The sequence below is a fragment of the Ambystoma mexicanum genome, chromosome 8 (assembly GCF_040938575.1).
Source record: "Ambystoma mexicanum isolate Mex_15411 chromosome 8, UKY_AmexF1_1, whole genome shotgun sequence".
Classification (NCBI taxonomy): Eukaryota; Metazoa; Chordata; class Amphibia; order Caudata; family Ambystomatidae; genus Ambystoma; species Ambystoma mexicanum.
Window position 1 is genome coordinate 110,791,741 of NC_090929.1, and position 18,676 is coordinate 110,810,416.

The following is an 18,676-nucleotide window of genomic DNA, read 5'->3' on the forward strand; positions in this document are numbered from 1 at the left end:
GCGGTCGGTATTCGCCGCTCTTTTCTTGGCCGTCCTGATGGATTTCTTAGGGTAGCCCCTCTGTCCTGGGCGTGTTTGAAGTTGCTTGGCATGTAGATTGAATTTTTCCTTGTCGGTGCAATTTCTGCAGATGCAGAGGAATTGGCCCTAGGGAAGATTGTATTTCAGCCCTTGTGGATGGTAGCTTGAGTAGTGCAGCAAACTGTTTCTATCGTTAGGTTTCCTAAATGGTTCCATTTTCAACAGTGCTCCAGATCAGTAAATGTGCAAATCAAGGAAATTGATGGCTTGGTAATCCCAATCTATGGTGAACTTGATGTGGGTATTCTGTATGTTGAGCCATAGATGAAATTCCAGTAGTGATTCTTTGCTGCCTTCCCAGATCAAAAGGACGTCGTCGATGTAATGACGCCAGATCTTGATGTGTGATCTGTAGGGGTTGTTGTTGTGGTAGATGTTGTCGTCCTCATACTGGGCCATGTAGAGGTTGGCCACGTCTGGTGCGAAAGTTGCACCCATACTGACGCCCTTAATCTGCTGATACATCTGTTGTCCAAACAGGAAAAAGTTTTCTCCCATGGCTATGCGAATGCACTCCAGGAGGAAGTTAGTAGGTATGGTGGACGTGTCTGCCCTTTTCTCGAGGCAGGTGGCAAGTGCTTGTAGTCCTTCCAGTTGGGGGATGGAGGTGTACAAAGCCTCGACGTCCATGGTGACGAGGATCGAGTCGGTGGTCAGATGGATGGCGTCTAAGATCTTAATGGTTTCTGTGCTATCCTTGATGTAGGATGCCATTTTTCCGACGAAGGGTTTAGTAAAAAAGTCAGTGTATAATAAGAGAGGTTCAAGGAGGGAGTCACATGCAGAGACAATCGGTCTGCCTGGTGGTTTGGTGGCATGTTTATGTATCTTGGGCAGAGTATAGAATGCCGGGATCCTGGGGTGTGTTTTGTTCAAAAAAGCCTTTTCGTCCTGGCAGATCCATCCTTCTTCTTCGGCATGTTTGGTAAGGTTGTTGATTTCTTCTTGTATACGCTGTGTGGGGTCCCTGTTAAGTTTCTTGTATGATGTGGTGTCGTCCAAGAGGCGCTGGCACTCTTGGTTGTAGTCTTCGGTGTTCATGACCACTTCACGGGCCTCCACGGATAACCACCACAGAGTATTGGGTTAACAGACCCCAGATGGTATTCTTTTTCCACCATAGAATCCATCACAAATAGACCACCTAAATGAAATTCGACCGCCTCACTCTTCATGGTCCACCCTTGTTTTCTCTCAGATTTGGGACCCACACTGGCCCTTTCCGGCTCGCGGGACCCTGAGAGACATCGGCCTTCAGGAACCTACGGCCCACTCCAAGTGCATTTCGCACCCACAATCCAGCAACTAATTGAGGATTGTCTACAGCATCCCACTGCTATTGCAGCAGCAGGTAAGCTGTACACTGATACAGCAGATAAGCTGTACACTGATACACCATGTGATGTATCATCACGGCACCACGCAGCCAATATTAAGTATTTTCTTGAATCAGTCAACTACCTTCCTAGATCCTCACATCCTTCTCTAACCCACAGATACTACGGACCACACTGCTACTGGTGTCCATCCTGATGAAGGCCAGCATATAGACAGGCTCCAATCAAGCCCTACTTGGCCGAAACACACCCGTGTCGATCCCCCGTGACACAACTGTACCATCCCCCTCTCGTGTATGTTTTGTAAAAACTGTTGTGTACACCTTGTGTGAACCACGCCTGGGACCACTTTCAGTCCCGAGTGCACCCTCTTCCAACTGTAGGTCCTTCCCATCTCATTTTGTGAATGTGCCTCTATGTGGAGTTTTGACCTCAATCTCTCTCAGGTTGACACTTACCTGTGTTACCACTGTTTACAATCATTCTTGTCCGTTATCTCAAACTTTCGTGCTTATCGAAAGTACTGTAAAGTAATTATTGAGTCACTAAAAATGTTCAGTGTTATTTTTAAATAAATATAAACATTCAGAACCACACAACCGCTTGTAGGATCTTCCATCCTGATGATGAAGCATGACAGTAAAACACTAAATAATCATTGCCGTTATTGTACGAATGCAGTAGAATCGGTAAAACATTTACTGACTGAATGCACAGAAATGTCATCCTTGCGTTCGTTACACTTGCAAGAATTTGCTCCGAAAAACAGCAATATGGATGAGTGGTGGAGTTACTTAATTTCTGGCATAAATTTGCAACTGACTTGTGGAGTTATACATTTTATGGATGGAATAGTGACGGATTCATAATGCTTGTGTTAGATAATTTCAGTTTGATGGTTGGTTGAAATTGTAGAGATACAGTGAAGTGACAAAAAGTTTGTTTTCTTTTTCAAAACTAATGTTACAATAAAAAAAAAAATATATATATATATATATATATATATATATATATATATATATATATATATTACAATTTGAAAACTGTCCCAATTTTAGAACTCACTAATTTCGCAGCCTTTAACTGGTTCGGATATAGACTTGGAGAACTGAACAACAAATCCAGGATAGGTAAAAGAAATGAAGCTTTATGAAAAGGACTGGATTAACACTATGGAATTGTAAACTCATACTCGTAGTCTAGAGGCCTTGCAGTAATAGAACGCCAGAGGACGGTGCTGCCAAAGTACTTGATTAGGTTTCCATCTAGCAGGTTGCACGAGTTGTATATATGAGATTTAAATTTAACATTACCCCAACTAAAAAAGTATAAAGCTCCACGTTTACAAATCCCTAAGGCACAAAAGTATTGTAGAATATGAAAATAGACAAACAGAGGCAATAAAGCATTTTCTCACAGAACGTAAGGAAACCTGACTTACGTATTGTATACTTTGCTAAATTTACCCCCACATACTCAGAAACGGCAGCTGTTCATTTGTGGTTTAATTTATGGAGGGCCATCGAATATCCCTGATTTTTGCACTCTGCAGATGTTTGATTACATTGTATGACATTTTAGGATTAAATGTATAGTTGCTAGGTACATGGGATCGTATTTTATTATTTACTAGCAAAAAGTATGCATACTCTGCACATGTTCTGTAGACAGATCTGATAACTCACTCATCAACTGTTGAAAATCGACGATCCTGTAGGTCACTGTTATGAGTCACTTATCGCTTGATGTGCTCTGCACTCAGACGGAACTGTACAGAGAATGCGCACGTGTGCCTGGTTGGCATACCTCAGAGCAGACGTGGAGGGGAGGCGAGAGTTGGCATGCTGTAGTATACCAGGACGTTCTGTGCGCTCTCCACACCTGTTGCCTCACCCTGGCGTGATTCATTGCGGTGCAAATATCTCAGAAACTGTATCTGAGGGCCTTGAAATGTGGTTTTCAAGGCCTTTGTGTTTTGTTCCTTGTGTCGAGATGCTTAAAATGAGCTCTGTTCGGTACGACTAAATTGATGTTTCGCCGATTTCAGGCAACCGTCTCATGTGTGAAGAGGGTGAAATCCAGGGAAAGGGGTGGGGGTGTCCAAATGTCTTGTGGTCAGTATTGTCCGGAGGGTCCCAATAGGTAACTATGGACAATTCTGGTGCAGTTTGGTGGAGCGGTGTGGAATTGTACAAGGAGCAAACTAACAGATTTGTTTCTCTCCTCTGCACCCACTCATGCATCATCATCCCCTTGGCCCCCACCACGCACCCCCACCATCTCTCCTCCTTCTCCCGTGTCACACCTGAGTATGTTTCTAGACAAGTCCAATCTAGGAAAGCCTCCTCCAAACAGGTGGTCCCTTGCCCCTCCAAAACCATCAAGGACAACATTGACTCTCTAGCTCCAGCCTTGGCAGACCTTTACAAACTCTCCTGCGCCTCTGGAGTTTTCCCCACTTCTCTCAAGCATTCTCTTGTGCACCCCTGCTCAAAAACCCTCTGCCAACCCCTCTATTCCAACTATCGTCCGATCTCCATCACTCCTTTCCTGGGCAAACTCCTGGAGAAGCTGGGTATCTCTCAGCTCACCCTCCACACTGAAGCTGTCAGTTGTCTTCATGACCATCAGTCTGGCTTAAGAGCATCCAGAGGCACAGAAACTGCTCTTCTGAACACCCATGAAGACCTGATACTCTGGGCATGACAGATCAGGCCCTGGGGTGGCTTGCGTCCCTTCTCTGACCATCCTTTCCAGGTGGAAATTGGGTCCTTTCTCTCCACCATCACTCTCTACTTGTGGTGTCCCCCTCGGATCTAATCTATCCCCCTGGTTTTTCAATGTCTACATGGCCCCTTTGGACCACATAATCTCTGCCTCCAACTTTCAGTGTTATGCCTCCGCCTCCAACTTTCAGATGACACACAGCTCTTTTTCAGGCTACCCTCAGCCTCTCCCTCCTCCTTACTCATTCCTGACTGTGTCTGCAATTCAGTCCTGTTGTGCTGCCAACGATCTCTGCCTTAATGCCAGCAAGACCGGGATTGTGCATTGGGACCCCTGCTCCCACCTTCCCACTCTCACTCTGGCCGGCCTCCCTTGGTCCTGCGCCCCCACCCACCAGAGAGGCAAAAAACCTGGGGGTCATTTTCAACTCTACTCTCTCCTTCTCTTCTCAAATCTCTGACATACCTCAGAGGTATTCTACCCTTTCTCACTTTCCCCCAGAGTGCTCACTGTCTCCAAAGCCCAGTTCTCTCCAGACTGTACAACTGCAATAGCCTCTTTCTCAATCTTCCTACCTCTACTCTCCGACCTCTGCAACCTATCCAGAACAGAACTGCAAGACTTATCCTTGACCTCAAGCCTAGGGACCGCATCTCTCCGGTGCTGGAATCACTCCACTTGTTCCCCGTGGCTGCAAGGATCAAGTTCAAGTCCCTCTGGATAGTAAACAGGGCTTTCTGGGGCTGGGCCCTTACTATCTACAATGCTCTCTTCCTAAATACTCTGCTTCTAGAGCCCTCCGCTCTGCCTCCTCCAACTCTGCGGGTGAGCCATTTCTCCAGAGATCTGGGGCTAGATCCTTATCCTCTGCAGGTGCCTCCATCTGGAACAGCCTACCTACCTGCCTCCATCCATCTTGAGCCTGACCGCTTTAAGTCACGGAAACTCCTCAAGACCTACCTCTTCTCCTCCTCTCTCCTGCTAACCTCCTTTCTCCCTTCCCTCCTTCCCCAACCTGCTCAGTTATATGACTGGTCGCCTGGTGAAACTCCAGAGTCTCACAGGTCCCAAGCTCTCCTGCCAGTCCTGCACTTGCCTCCGCACTTAGCCAGGCACTACTGCAATATGCTCCATGAGCGGTGCACCCCCTCTGCACGTCACCCGGGCCCCTACTAGACCCGACGCACTTGTCCCACTTGCTCGCCCTCGCACTTCCTGTTTTGCGCACTTGCACGTTCCTTGACCTTGAAAGTTCTAGGCTGTGCAAGTCTCTCTGTCTGGTCCTCCCTCTGTCTCCCCTCCCTACCTGGGCCTTGCTTGAATCACTCATGGATAGGTGCATCGATGACCAACTACAAAGCAATCCTGAAATGTTGGCCAGGTCGGTACCGTCTATTACCTGTATGCTCCTCCCCCAAACCCACCCTTGCTGCCTCACTCTGTGTCAAGCACTTTACTAGTATATATGCCTCTGGCCTAGCATGCTAGCTAATGGTGCAAATCATTCGGAATCTTCAAGGCGTAAGAATGACTGTACTCCCATGTTCCCTTCCAGCCTTGAAGCACTTCACTTTTGTATAAGGGCTTTACAAATAAATATATACATCTTTTCACGTTAATATAAGTAATTTAGGCATGCACATATACAATTAATGTATTTAACTTTTCTTGTTTTTCTGTTTATTTCTCTTGAGTACGGGTTACATTTAAAACCAGTACACAAATAAACAAAAAGTATATACAAAACAAAACTATGAACACTCAGACTCTCTATTGCAAAGACAGGTGTTTAAGGGACATTTTTATAGCATTTAAGGTGCCCATGTTAGGGGTATTTGGCTAGGTTAGGGGTATATGATCATAGGTTCTATAACAAAATGCCCCATAATTCAAGGACCATGCCAATCAGATCAGCAAGCGTGCTTGCTGCTGAGCTCTTGGTTTACCCTGCAAATCACAGATTTGAAAACCTGCAAGGCAAAATCTGTTGAATTCTTCAAATGTTAATATATTGAGAATCATTAAAATGGTCAATAAACTGTAAAAAGGCATATTTTGGGGGGTGAGGGTGCTGAGAGAGGGGTAAGAACGGCTATCCACCAAATGTATCCCGAATCTCTAATCTTTCCGTGTGATGGTGCTCAAACTCAAGAATACCATCATGGAGGGGAGACAGTAGAAGCAATCGGACCAGAATCTCACTAAGCTACCATGTAACAGCTGGAAGAGAGAGGTTCATAAGGTGGAAAACCCCTTGGACTGGCACCGCCAGAGTCAATGTGCCAGGTTCATATGAGAATCCACTGCAGCTACCTCAATATGTACACTTGCATCACCACTTGTAGCTGTGGAGAATAAGATTCCAAGGATCTGCAGAGCAAGAAGATGATCAGGAGGTCCTCATTACAGGTTGTCCACCTTTTTCTATTTTTTATTTTATTTGGTTTGTACACTAAACCTTTACAAATTAAATAACACATCACATGAAGGAAGTTTCTTAAAACCATTACAATTTTAAACAAAAAATACATAAATCGTATAAACAAACGATAACAATATAAGAAATCCAGATAAAACAATCTTACATTTCAATTAATTTAATTTCTTAGTTACTAGAATAATTCATCCAAAAAGAGAAATACACTGGTCAATTCTTCTTCCTATAGAACACTAAAAACCTCTAAATTCATTCTTCCAAAACGAATGGATCTACAAATAAAACACTAAACCCAATTTTTTCAATTCTCTCTCTCTTTAACCATTAGTCAGTTCTAATCATGTATCTAATGGTTTATCTTTAAGGCAACCCATGTGCATGCCAGATATAATAGCAATGCATGGCCTGTCCACCCGAAGTGAGGCATCATAAAACACGACAATACCCGAACAAAAAAACAAAAAAAAAACTTTCAATTCAATACAAACATTTTCCTAAAACAACAAAGAGCTCACCACTAAAACACTAAAAACTATCTTTCAATTCATAAATACACATCAAGTTTGTGCATATTCCCAGCGCCAATAAAGTAATTACTAGTTCCATTTTTACATTTCACGTTCAAACTGTTTGCGATTTATAATAATTTGTAATTTATTACTACCAAAAGACGTTTCAGCGCTAGGACGAATGCTTGACTGTTCCCCCACATGCATCTTATCCATAAACATTCTCTTGAGAACTGAGATTTTGTTACAATATATTTCTAATATATTTATTGAATACAAGCATGCGGGTATTCTCAAAATACATACAATACATGGTTAAATGTTTCAGGGTTTCTTGTTCTATCTTACCATTACAGAATCATTTGCTACGTCACCATGCCAATGAATCATTTGTTAAAAGCTGATTGAACTTCAAGCGCATATACAACATTCTTGCCTCGTCACAAGGAAACTTAGCTAGGTTGGGAGATCTGTCTCCTCGATTCCTGACATATTTTGCATATTCTTTGTAATATTTATACCCAGAGTTTTTGTCTATTAACGAGCACCAATCAAAATCTAAATCTTTACGCTTAAAATTTGGCAAGACTACACCAAGATCTTTAAAAGGTTACATTTATCCTCAATAGGAGTTTCTTTATTCTTTCACCAAATCTCACTATTGAGGGCGGATTAGCATCAATGAGTTCTTCGAGGATTTATCATTTTGGTGTAATTAGTCATCATACGCCAGTGCCACTTTGCCGATAGCAATGTCATCCCAAGTTCGTGGCATAATATAGAATTCGGTACCGACCATAATGTAGCCATAATTTAGGTTTCCATATTTTGCCCTGTATTTTATCAAGAATCGTGTCAATCTCCAGTAGTCACATGTCCAGGCGAAACAGAATTATAGCCTCAACCTTTAGTGTAGAAAATTGAATCAAAAGGAAGAAGCGAAAATGTACAATATTTGCAATAGATTAACTTCATTTGGTTCATCAATGGTTTGGTTTTCCGATGGTTTTCCGATGGTTTTCAGATGGTTTTCAGATGCAGAGAATCTTTCCACATTGCCAACGAATCCGTGTTAGTGAGGTTGTACACAAGGTAGCGTAATGAAAGAGCGCACTCAATTTGTAAGACTTCAATTGTCCAACTAAACCTACTTGTTTTGTTGTTTCCATTTGTAAAAATTACAATGTGCGATTTTGATGGATTTGCAAGGAGATTGAATTTATTTGCCAATGATGCAAATAGATTCAATTTATTTTGAAGGCCAAAAGGTGTCCTGTCAAAAAGAAATGAAATTGTTCGCGAAGGCCATCCAATTCAACAAAAGTTTACCCAATCTGACGGGTAAAATACACTCCTGATTCCATGATTTATCTAAATCACACAGGTACAAGTTAACAGGACTGCTGATAGATTACAGCCCTGTTTGACACCAGTGTTAGCAGGTATGGGATCAGTGAGAACTCCCTCCTGATTGAGTCTCACCCTATAGTTTGTTTTAACAGTGCAATAATCGCCACCAGATGCACCGGAATTCCTAGGATAAGCATTTTGCTCAATAGGTGATCCCGAATCACTATATCGAATGCCGCGGTCATGTAGACTGGCCCGCAATTAGAAGGTTTTGTCTTCTGCAATATATGTGCTAAAATGGTTGCATTAAGAGGACAACCCATATGTTTACAAATCCCACCTGATATCATAAGAGGATATCATTGTGTAGGATATTTTATTGTAGATCCTCTAATGCAAGTAAAGAGAAGACTTTGGATGAGGCATGCGTTAGTGCTATAGGTTGAATATTGTCCGGATCCTTGGCGTTACCCTTTTTATATATTGGAATAATAATGGCACAACGCCATGACATTGGAATGGAATTGGATTCAAAAATACAAATTCATTTTAATTTCAGGATGGACCCCCAAAATTCTGGGTCAATTTTTAAGACAAAAGGTGGAATCCCATCCGGACCAGCAGATTTTGAACTTTTAAGCTTGGAGAGTGCCCTGATAATGTCTCTTAGAGACCAGGCGCAAGGCCCCATTCTCAGACCAGACACATTCTTGTATTCAACACTATAGATTTTGATATTTTTGGGCTATATAGCTAGACCACACCTCAGCAGATAGGTAAAATTGGACAGTTGCATGCGCATCGCCTGTTATACTTCTTGAAATGGCCCACACGTTCCGAGAATTATGTTTGGTCAAGTTGTAGATAATACGCTGATTATCAGCTTTATGCAATTCGTTCTTTAGAGTTTTAATTTAGTTTTTATAGGTTTGACACATTTGTCTTTTAAGGCTTATGGAGTGAGTTAATGTTGACACGTGTTTTTTCAGCTCCCTTATTTTTATATTCTGTCTTTTTAGGTTGACTATTGCCGAATTATATTCACAGCTAAACCATTCGGCAATTTCTCATCAACAAATTTGTTTAGATGATACTTAATAGCTACATTCACTGTCTCAATCTGGGAGGCATTTCGACCAGTCACCCGACCATAGGTCGTGAGGCCATTATCAAGGCTAATCTTATTAGTAAGCTTAGGACATAGCTGTGGGTTCCACCTCACAGATATAAGATAACAATCAGGTTCTATCAGTGCAAGGGTTGCCATCTTAATGCAATAACCATGCAGCAATCCTACATTCAATTTGATTAAAATATGATCACACAGGAACAGATTAATTATTTCCACTGGCTCACAATCCCTGTATAAATGTTTTGAAACAAAGAAATAATCAATATATGATCTTGTCCCACTCAAGAAAATACTTGACCCAATTTCTGCCATTTTTACGCGAACAGGAATTACCATTGTAATAAACGTTAGAATTGGGGGTAATTAGTTCTGTACAGATTGAATTCAAATCACCACCCAGTGCTATTTTGTAGTTCGATTTCCCATTACGACCTTTTCCAGAATGGCATCTAATCGTGTCAGCATATGCACTTGAGTGTTTTGCGGGGGTTCCAATATATACAAACTGTCAAAATCTTCCAACTGCAGCACCCAAGTTAGTCAATAGGGTCAGGTCACGGTCACACACATAGGTGGAGCATAGTCCTCAGTCACAAGGTCTCGGTTTGGGTGTCTGTCACTGAGAATCCAGGAGACAGCAGAGAAAAGCAAGTCTACCCATCAAGCAGCTGCCTCTACCGCCACCACTAGGGCATCCCGCCATCAAGCAGTCCTCCCCAAATGGAGTTGTTCCCTGCCACGGCACACAGACCTCCCGGCAGGAAGGCTGCATCAACCATTAGGTTTGTACAAATGCTACAGCTTGCGCTTCCATTTATTGAGAACTATGACCAGATTCAGATGGGAAGGTGCCCCCACTTCGACTAATGTGGATGGTGAACATCATTCAACTACATTTACACCAAATCAGACCCTGAAAACCACCATCTCAGAAAAAGAAAACACTTTCAAATAAACATTACCTAGCCGTAAAATCTGCACACAGTTTCTGTTCCCAGCTTGTTCGGCACCTCCGAACACCCAGACACTGCCTGGATTTCCGGAAGAAAGGAAGCTGGCATGCTCATAACGTGGCAAGAGATTTTCCCAATCTGGTATATCCCATTCATGTGAATCTGTAAACCAAACACAAAAACAATCATGCAAGATAGCTCAGTGGTTTGAGGGCCAACAGCTGAGATATGGGTGTAACATAACATGTTGTTCATAATTCAATTCCAGGGTTGACAAAATGAGTACAACTAAGATGAATGATATTAAGTATTAGTGCTCAGGTAGGACTGGAAAAACGTCCATTAGGTGCCCGGAGGGCCAGTATCATCATCCTGCAAATGTGAAGAAGCTTTAAGCAGCCCCCTGGGAGCTTCCAGTCCCTTCTGGTTGTAGCCTATGCCCAATAAACAAGCCTGTTTTTCTGTGGCTACATATTTCCTGCAGCCAATGCAGTGCTATGGTAACTAGAGCATGCTGAAGTAAAGTGCAGAGGCTGTGGCACCGTGAGGCAGGTGAGTGGTGCTTCAGAGTGAGGACATGCCACCCTAATACCACCTCAGGCAGAAAACACAGCAGGGACAGAGGGAGCATCAACGAGTGGGCAAACAAATGTGAACTGATGATGCATGGCACTGGAGAGAATGTTCAGTGCAGACAGTCAGTGGAATGCGGACAATCTGTGCAACTAACAGTCAATAGTGCCTGGAATGCCTGAATCCTGATTGTCTAGGGTACAAGTGTTCTAAAAAAGGGGCACAAGCCTATTCTATAGAAGGTGGCTGGATGGGAGGGGTGAAGGAGGGAGAGCCACAGACTAAAAGTATCCGAATCACTACAAAGGTCATTTTTTTGTTACTCATATCCACAAATAATCTGCCCTCCTTCTCAACTTGTTAGTAACTGATTCCAAAGAGAAAACTTCAAAAAGGGTAGGAGGTGCAGCATATGGTGCAGAGTTTCAGGCAAATAAAGCATCTTGGTTGAAAAATGTCCAACACACGATAGGCCACACCTGCCCCCCTTTCCTTGTCCACCCCCCCACCCTCCGATGACCCCAATTTGGATACTGCAACCACCTTAGTGCATTGGAGGTCACCCAGGGTCTCCCCCCCTTCACTTCCCTCCTTCCCCCTCCCTCCTCTGTGTAAATTGTTCTAAATACTGCATCACTGGTTTGTTTCATGTTTGTATATTATGCTTCATTCATTACTGTACCTGTTGTTATTCTGTAAAGCGCTTTGGCGTAAAGCGCTATATAAACTTAATAAACATAAACATTTCAGAGATTAGCACATGCCTAAGGAGGGCTACCAATGCTGCTTTCGATCTGGTGGAATGTGCATGGAACCTGTCCGGATATGGAAGGCTTTGCAAAAAGTATGCCTTAGAGATTCAAGACACGATCCACCAGACCATGATAACCTGTGATGTTTTGAATACAGGTACAACACCACTTTTTATTGTCCAACCTGCAAAAAGGTCTGGTTCTGTCTAAACAGAACCAATATTCTGACCACATACAAGTTGTGAATGGCCTCCTCGGCAGCAGAACCGTGAAGGCACGGCTGGAAGAAAAACTATATAAATCTCTTGATTTAAAGGGACGGCATAGATGAAAAACAGAACTGACCCAAGAACTGCCTTGTCAGCGTGAAAGACTACGCAAGACTCCTTGCATGATGAAGCCTGCATATAGCTCACCTGACTGAGAAGTAACCACAACATAAAGGCAGTCTTAGTGGAGAGGTGATCAGTGTCAAAAGCAAACCCTGGCTCAAACCGGCTTCCTCAGAGAATCAAGAGCCAAGTGTAAGGGTGTACAAGTAGGAGACCGACACACAGGTGGCATGCTTTTGGCTATAGACTTTTATTGGTCATTATATCAAAGAGAAAACCCTATACTACTCTAGTTCTAAGAGGGGTTTCTCTAACTCAACTAACACTAAGGAAACTGCCAGAAAGTCATGTGTCCAAAACCTATTTCCAGCCCTTACACTATAAACTCAAATAAGAAAACAGGGATGGTCTTCTTGGCTCAGAAGAATGGCTCCCTTCTTCTGAACGACAATCCTAAGTTCAGCTCTGTGTGATGCAAACCAAATGTTCTTCTCAAAGGATGCAAATCAAAAGGCTCCTTGGGTTGGGGTTCCAGCAAGGCATGTAGAAAAAAGGTCTCACATCTTTACAGTGTTAGGGGGATTACTCCCTCTCCCCTGACCTTTCTCAGGTTTCTCAGGGGTTTTTCCAATGCCAGGACAAGTGCCTTTCTTCTCCATACCTTTATCACGCTTTTCACAATGCCAAGAGAATGCTTCCTTCATCGTGGCTCCTTTTGTAATGTGCATCAAGACCGGGGGGGCGGGGCATCTCTCCCTTCCCCTGGTCTTTCTCAAACTCGTCACAGTGCCACAGTGTTCACAGCCAACCTGGTTCACTACCATGTTGGGTACTGTGACGATGATGATTTTGGAGGTAGTTCGTTATTGAGTGTCGGTCCCAAACCTTTAGCTCTTCTCATTGCTTAGCAATCGTCACAGTAAAAGATATGAAACAGAGTTAACTGGGAAAACAAATAGAAACCAAGATTGTAAATCAAGAGAAAAGGTTGATAAGAAGCTGGATAATAAAGACAAGAGAACCAATTGGACAAAATAACCAGGGAAAGGGGGAAAACAAAGCACCATCCTGCACAAGAAGAATATAGTATTAAAGAGACAGAAAGACAGGGCTATGAGCCTACAGACGTAAACCAGATACAAACCCCAGTGATCCAGGAAATGTGGAATTGTTATAACCTAAAAGTAAAAGCCCAAGAAAACCATATTCCCCCAGAAGAAGGGCACGACCAAAACCTTAAAATCAGCTAAGAGAGCTGCGAGGGCTCAGAAATGTGAGGAGGACAATTTTGGAAAGAGTTTTCAACTTTAACCATTTTATTAAATAAACAGGTTGGATAAACGCTTCACTATCCCTACCCCGATGAGGATTTCCCTGCCTAAAATAAAAAGGAAACACTAACAAAATAATATCTGACCCGCACACTGGTACAACAAATAAAGAAAAAAGGAAATATATGGCAATTCAATTAAATAATAATGTATAACATATAATCTGCGTCACAACATGATCAATGTCTCTTCTCATAAGCTGGGTAAGTTTCCCTTCCCAGATCTTAACAGTGGTTTGTCTCCATAGTTCAAAGGAAACAAGGAAATCCGGCTTAGCATAAAGTTCCAATACAGTTCTTAAGGTTTGGTACTCGATTACATAAAGTTGTGTTGCTTCAATAAAGTATCTCAAGAAATCACAAGTTCCAGCTCCTCCTGGAATGAGAACCGTCTCATATTTGTCTTCTCCAAGTAAGCAACACTAATTGTCTGAGTCAGGATAATTGTCACAACTTTTGGTTTCAGAAGGAAATAAACTACTTCCACGCTTTCTGGAGTAAGAACAGGTTTCACCTTTATAGGAACAACAAATTTCTGTCAGGATGGTTTACTGCTATTTTGGTTTTAAAAAAGAATTGTAATTCTTCTTCAAAAGCTTTCACAATACTTTAAATGTCACAAATCAACATGAGTTTTTTCTGTTACAACTACAGTTCAGCACTTACATCAACTACTACCTGGCTCATTCCTTTACCAAGCTCTTGTAGGAAAGAACTTCTTACCCTACAGGTATACTCGCCTGCCTGTCTACTTCTTCAACAACAAGAACAGAAAAGTGCTTCTGTGGTAACTTCCAACTTAGCATAACAAAAACTTCATTAAGCTTCTTTAGCATCAAACTTTAAAGTTGCGGGGGAAACAAGGTGCTCTTTAAGATAACCTTCTCCAGAAGCGCAGCCTGTTTGACACCTTTCTTTCCCCTCTATACCAACAACCAAATAATTACAAACTGGTAGTCTCACTTTCCCTCTATCTTGGCTTTGGCAATGTAGGTTTTTATCATTCAAGCATCTGTATTTCATAGCACATAAGCAGTAAGTTTCAAAATCATTAAGCCTCTCAATATTCCCCTCTTGTCTTGAGTACTTTGTTATATTGGTATTGCTGGTTGGTAATACACTCTTGGCTTGGGTATTGCTTTTAAGCTTTTGGACCGTTTGCAGCTTTCCATGTATGTATTGAGTCAATATGTTTCAACAAGCACCACTTTTGTTGGTTTCGTATAGTTCGTTATTCAAAATTACTGCTAAGCTTTCACTCACTCGCAAGTGAAGCAGCCTGCCATGAACACGCAGATAGCATTAGAGCACTCCAGAGTCACTTGCAAGCTGGGAACTTACTGGATAATCGCTCGAACACGCTCCGCTCATTGTTCGCAGGTCTTCAGTACCTGTGGCTTCTCGCCACTGGGTGGACAGCCTCCTCTGGTCCTCGCTGCCACACGCCACCGAGGATTGGAGCCTCCTCTGCTCCTGAGAGTGCCAGGTGCAACCCAGCTACCTGGAACCTCCAAAGAGTGAGCAATTCTCTTGCCACTGCTAGCTACCGGTGCACGAACTCTGTACAACGGAATGTTTTCAGGAAAGCATCTCTTCCTTACACTTCCCGCTTTGCGACCTCTGCAATGGGGAGAGTCAAAGGCAAAGGCTCTCTCAGGACCCGCCACAGCTTCTGGCCTTTCAGTGGTTCTGGCATCTTCTCTCGCCACAGACTTTCCTCTCAGCTGCAATCCTGGTCCATGCTCCTTCCTCTTCCACTGCTCTGCCTGTCATTCTAATGCCTGCACCTTAGGGGCCTTTTAATTCTGCTCAGTCCCCTTCAGGTGTAGGTCATATACACCAATTAGGAGTTCGCTCCCACAGTGGTGTTCCTCTGCATCCCTCTTCCTTGTCCCAGTACTGAGGGAATTATGGGACATGAAGTCCCTGGCAACGAAGTTAGTTTCTGCAACAAGACATCAAAAGTTTAGGGTTTCTGGAAAAATTAAACAGGGAAGTGTCCCCAGTTATGCTTATCCCCCTCTCCTAGTGAAACCCCCAGTACTTTTTGCTGGACTTCTGGGCCTTTTCCTTTCTATCCTGAATGAGGCAAGCCTTTTTCCTATCATTTATTCTCATTTGCTGACATTTAGGAACTCCATTCTTTTGTGTTAGCTTATTATATGGAGTATGCTTTCCTCCATATCTCTTAAAGGCATCTGTGTTACACTTTTGCAGCACACAGCACCCACTGTGCAGTGTTGCTGGGGACCCTTTCGGTTCTCCTTTTTATATGTCGTTTATATTTCCTTAGAACTACTGTTCTTGAGGAAAGAGGGATACTCTGTATCCATCCTAAAAAACATACTTATGAGAGACTAACACACACCACCTTATGTGGAGTACTAAGGGGATACCTAGTATCCCCCTTCTCTCTGCTCATGTGACTAGTCACAGTGACAACCCTACAGTTATGGCTGGTGGCAGTGGACGTGTACTACCAACTTTGGTGCTATTTTCTACTGCAGACTGTATTCACAGACTCGGTTATGCACCAACGGGTCACATATGTTCTAACATGGTGACTCCTTTCTTTTTTCACCAGTTGTTACGTGTTTGTCCTTTTTTATCCCTTCTTCTACCATTCCGAATGTGTGTTTTGCCTTTGGCGGGAACACTGCGTCCCAGCCTAGGCTCCAGTGTGTCTATGAAGGCAGGAAGTGGGAGAGGAATTTAACATGCCCTGCCCTTTGTCTGCCAGAGTGCCTGAATGGAACCAGTACCCACTGTGGGGATTGTTTGCAGTGGAGTGAGTGGGAAAACTGAATACAAAGAGGATTCCATAGCTTAGATACGTAAAGGCTATGTTGGTGGATACAGGAGTGGCCCAGTGTTTTTATCCAACAGACCTTATACCTTTTAAAGTTGTAAAAACTGTGAAAACCAGTGTACTCTAGTTTATTAGGGAGTCGCTGGAGGCCAACAAACAGGAAACATTTGATTATTACGGCCACAGGTCAGATGTACGTTGAAACACCGAAAGGAGAAATGTTTGCAGCTTTTTTGTTTTGTAAAAATGCGGGTGGAGGCCTCCCTGCCCACCTCCCTCTCCCCCGCACTTTAACTATTTCCCTTACCCCACCTGCCCCCTATATTTTTTTTAAATGTCCCAAAATTGAGAAATGATTGCAAAAAAGCTGTGATTATTTCTCCATTTGACATTTTCTGCAGATACCCCCAGATCTCCATAAGTACTTGAGTTGGGCACAGAATACCCCACAGCATATTCTCGTTGCTAGGGCATGTTTCAATTGTATTCATGTGAGAGCAGTGGCAGTGTTTTGGTCCAAGGGAGGGGTGGACCAATCATGCCTATTCTGTGATGCCCTGTAACAAGATTCAGCACATTTCTTCTTGTTTTGCCCCACATTCTCGTCAATAAGAAAGCGTACATTGAAATCAGCTTTGCAGGGTGAAGGTTTTCATTGTTATAAGCCGGCATTGTATTATTTGCTACGGGCTGACTCATTCCAGGTGTGGTGGGCTGTCGTGATGTTTTGAAAGTGTGCCCTGTCCTTTAGAATTATTTTTACTAAGGTCGGTTTAAATCTGAGTATGGAGATGTTTTAGGGGGTCTAAAGTCTGTTAGCTAAATTTTAATCCATTTTTATCATCGTTTGTAATATTGTTTATGTTGATTGTTGTGTTTTTATAGGTTTGCTTTGCTTTTCAGTTTCGAATATAAGCTGAGATTCCGGAGGTAGAAGGCTTGTCGAATACTGGAACAGAAGATCTGAAGCTGAAGACGACCAGAGACGCCTGCAGAAACTTCCTGCAACGTGAAGCGTCCACTGCTGTCCTGACTCCATTTTCTTATCGACAGAGGAGCTCAGAAGAGCACGACTCCTTCCCTTTGGCTAGTGGGACTAACCAGCCCCAAGACGAACTGCCGATTGAGCCATCCCCCGAAGTGCTGTGACCTTCAAGGGCTGCAAACTCCGAAAACCAGGGGTCCTCTGACCCATTTGCAGTGCAATGTCTTTGCAAGGCCGAATCCATCCAGAACCTTGCCGAGCTCCAGTTGCACCTCTAGAGGCACAATCCCACTCATCTAAGTCCCCTCAATAGAGTACAGGACTTCAGAATCGTAGAAGATAGACCAAACGATAACCGTCATTTGATGAAGCTGAAGCTGATAAAAAGGCACCAAAACCACAGCCCGACCAAAGACACCAAAGAAATCCATGTTGAGGGTCCTCTCTCGCAATTTCTGCTGCAACATCCCATTCAGAGTCCTTCCTTTCGTCACCAGACTGAGGAATCAGGAGACCGGGTCTATTGCTGTTGCACAGGAGAGAATTTTGCTTTGTTAATTTCTTCTAAACTAAGGTACTGTGGGGTTAAAGGTAGAACTTACCTTAAGCTCCAGTGTGACTGGAATGAGTTACAAGGTGTTTGGGTGTCCACCCATACCTCTGCCCCAGGCTTTGGAGCTTGTGTCCTTTAGGGTGTCCTTTGCAGGGTCCCTTTAACCTGTGCTATCTTGCTAAGCATTTTTTATTCTAATAACTAAAGTATCCTGATCCTGAGGAGTTTGCCTTTCCAGCTGCTACATAGGACTTTATATCCACTCCTGCACTGACCTTTTTTGCTAGTTAGGGATTGAACCTACAAACCATTAACCGCCTTTAAAAAGTGTTACTAGAATGTTAAAGATAATTTATATTATACTGCACACTATCACCACCGGAATTGTCGTCTGACGGTCTGGCGGGTCTGAAAAATATGGAGTATGGAGTGGGCTAGTAGGGAATAGCAGGAAGTGGTAGAGCAAGATTCGTGATGCCCTGCTGATAGCTTCAGTTCGATGTGCACCATTCGCTGAGCTTGGGTTGCGAATTACGGCTCGGTAGGTTCCCATGTGCTGTTGTGCAGAACTTTGTGTGGTTTGTTTTATTGTTGTAGTGAAGTGCATGCGGATTGCTGTGCAGAGAAGGGGTTGCGTGTGTTTAGTGTTTAAGAGGTATATGTGGAACCTGAGGTTTTTAGGGTAGGGTTAGTAGAGCTTTTCTTACCTCGTTGGTTCGGACTTCTGTGATCAGCGGCTGTGCCTGTAATGTGCGTTTGTAGCAGTTCATTAGCTGGGTTCTGCGCATGGTGGTGGCTTTCCTCTGTCTAGCGGTC

The 18,676-nt window shown here is 43.2% G+C and overlaps 1 protein-coding gene across 2 annotated transcripts in view; it reads right to left on the reverse strand.

Moving 5' to 3' along the window:
- The window catches only part of RABEPK (Rab9 effector protein with kelch motifs), a 359,596-nt gene that overhangs the window by 248,236 nt on the left and 92,684 nt on the right, over positions 1-18,676 (reverse strand). For both annotated transcript variants that reach the window (XM_069609432.1, XM_069609431.1), the window contains exon 4: positions 10,536-10,688. In XM_069609432.1, the coding sequence (XP_069465533.1) occupies positions 10,536-10,688 (153 nt within the window). The remainder of the gene's footprint in view (positions 1-10,535; positions 10,689-18,676) is intronic.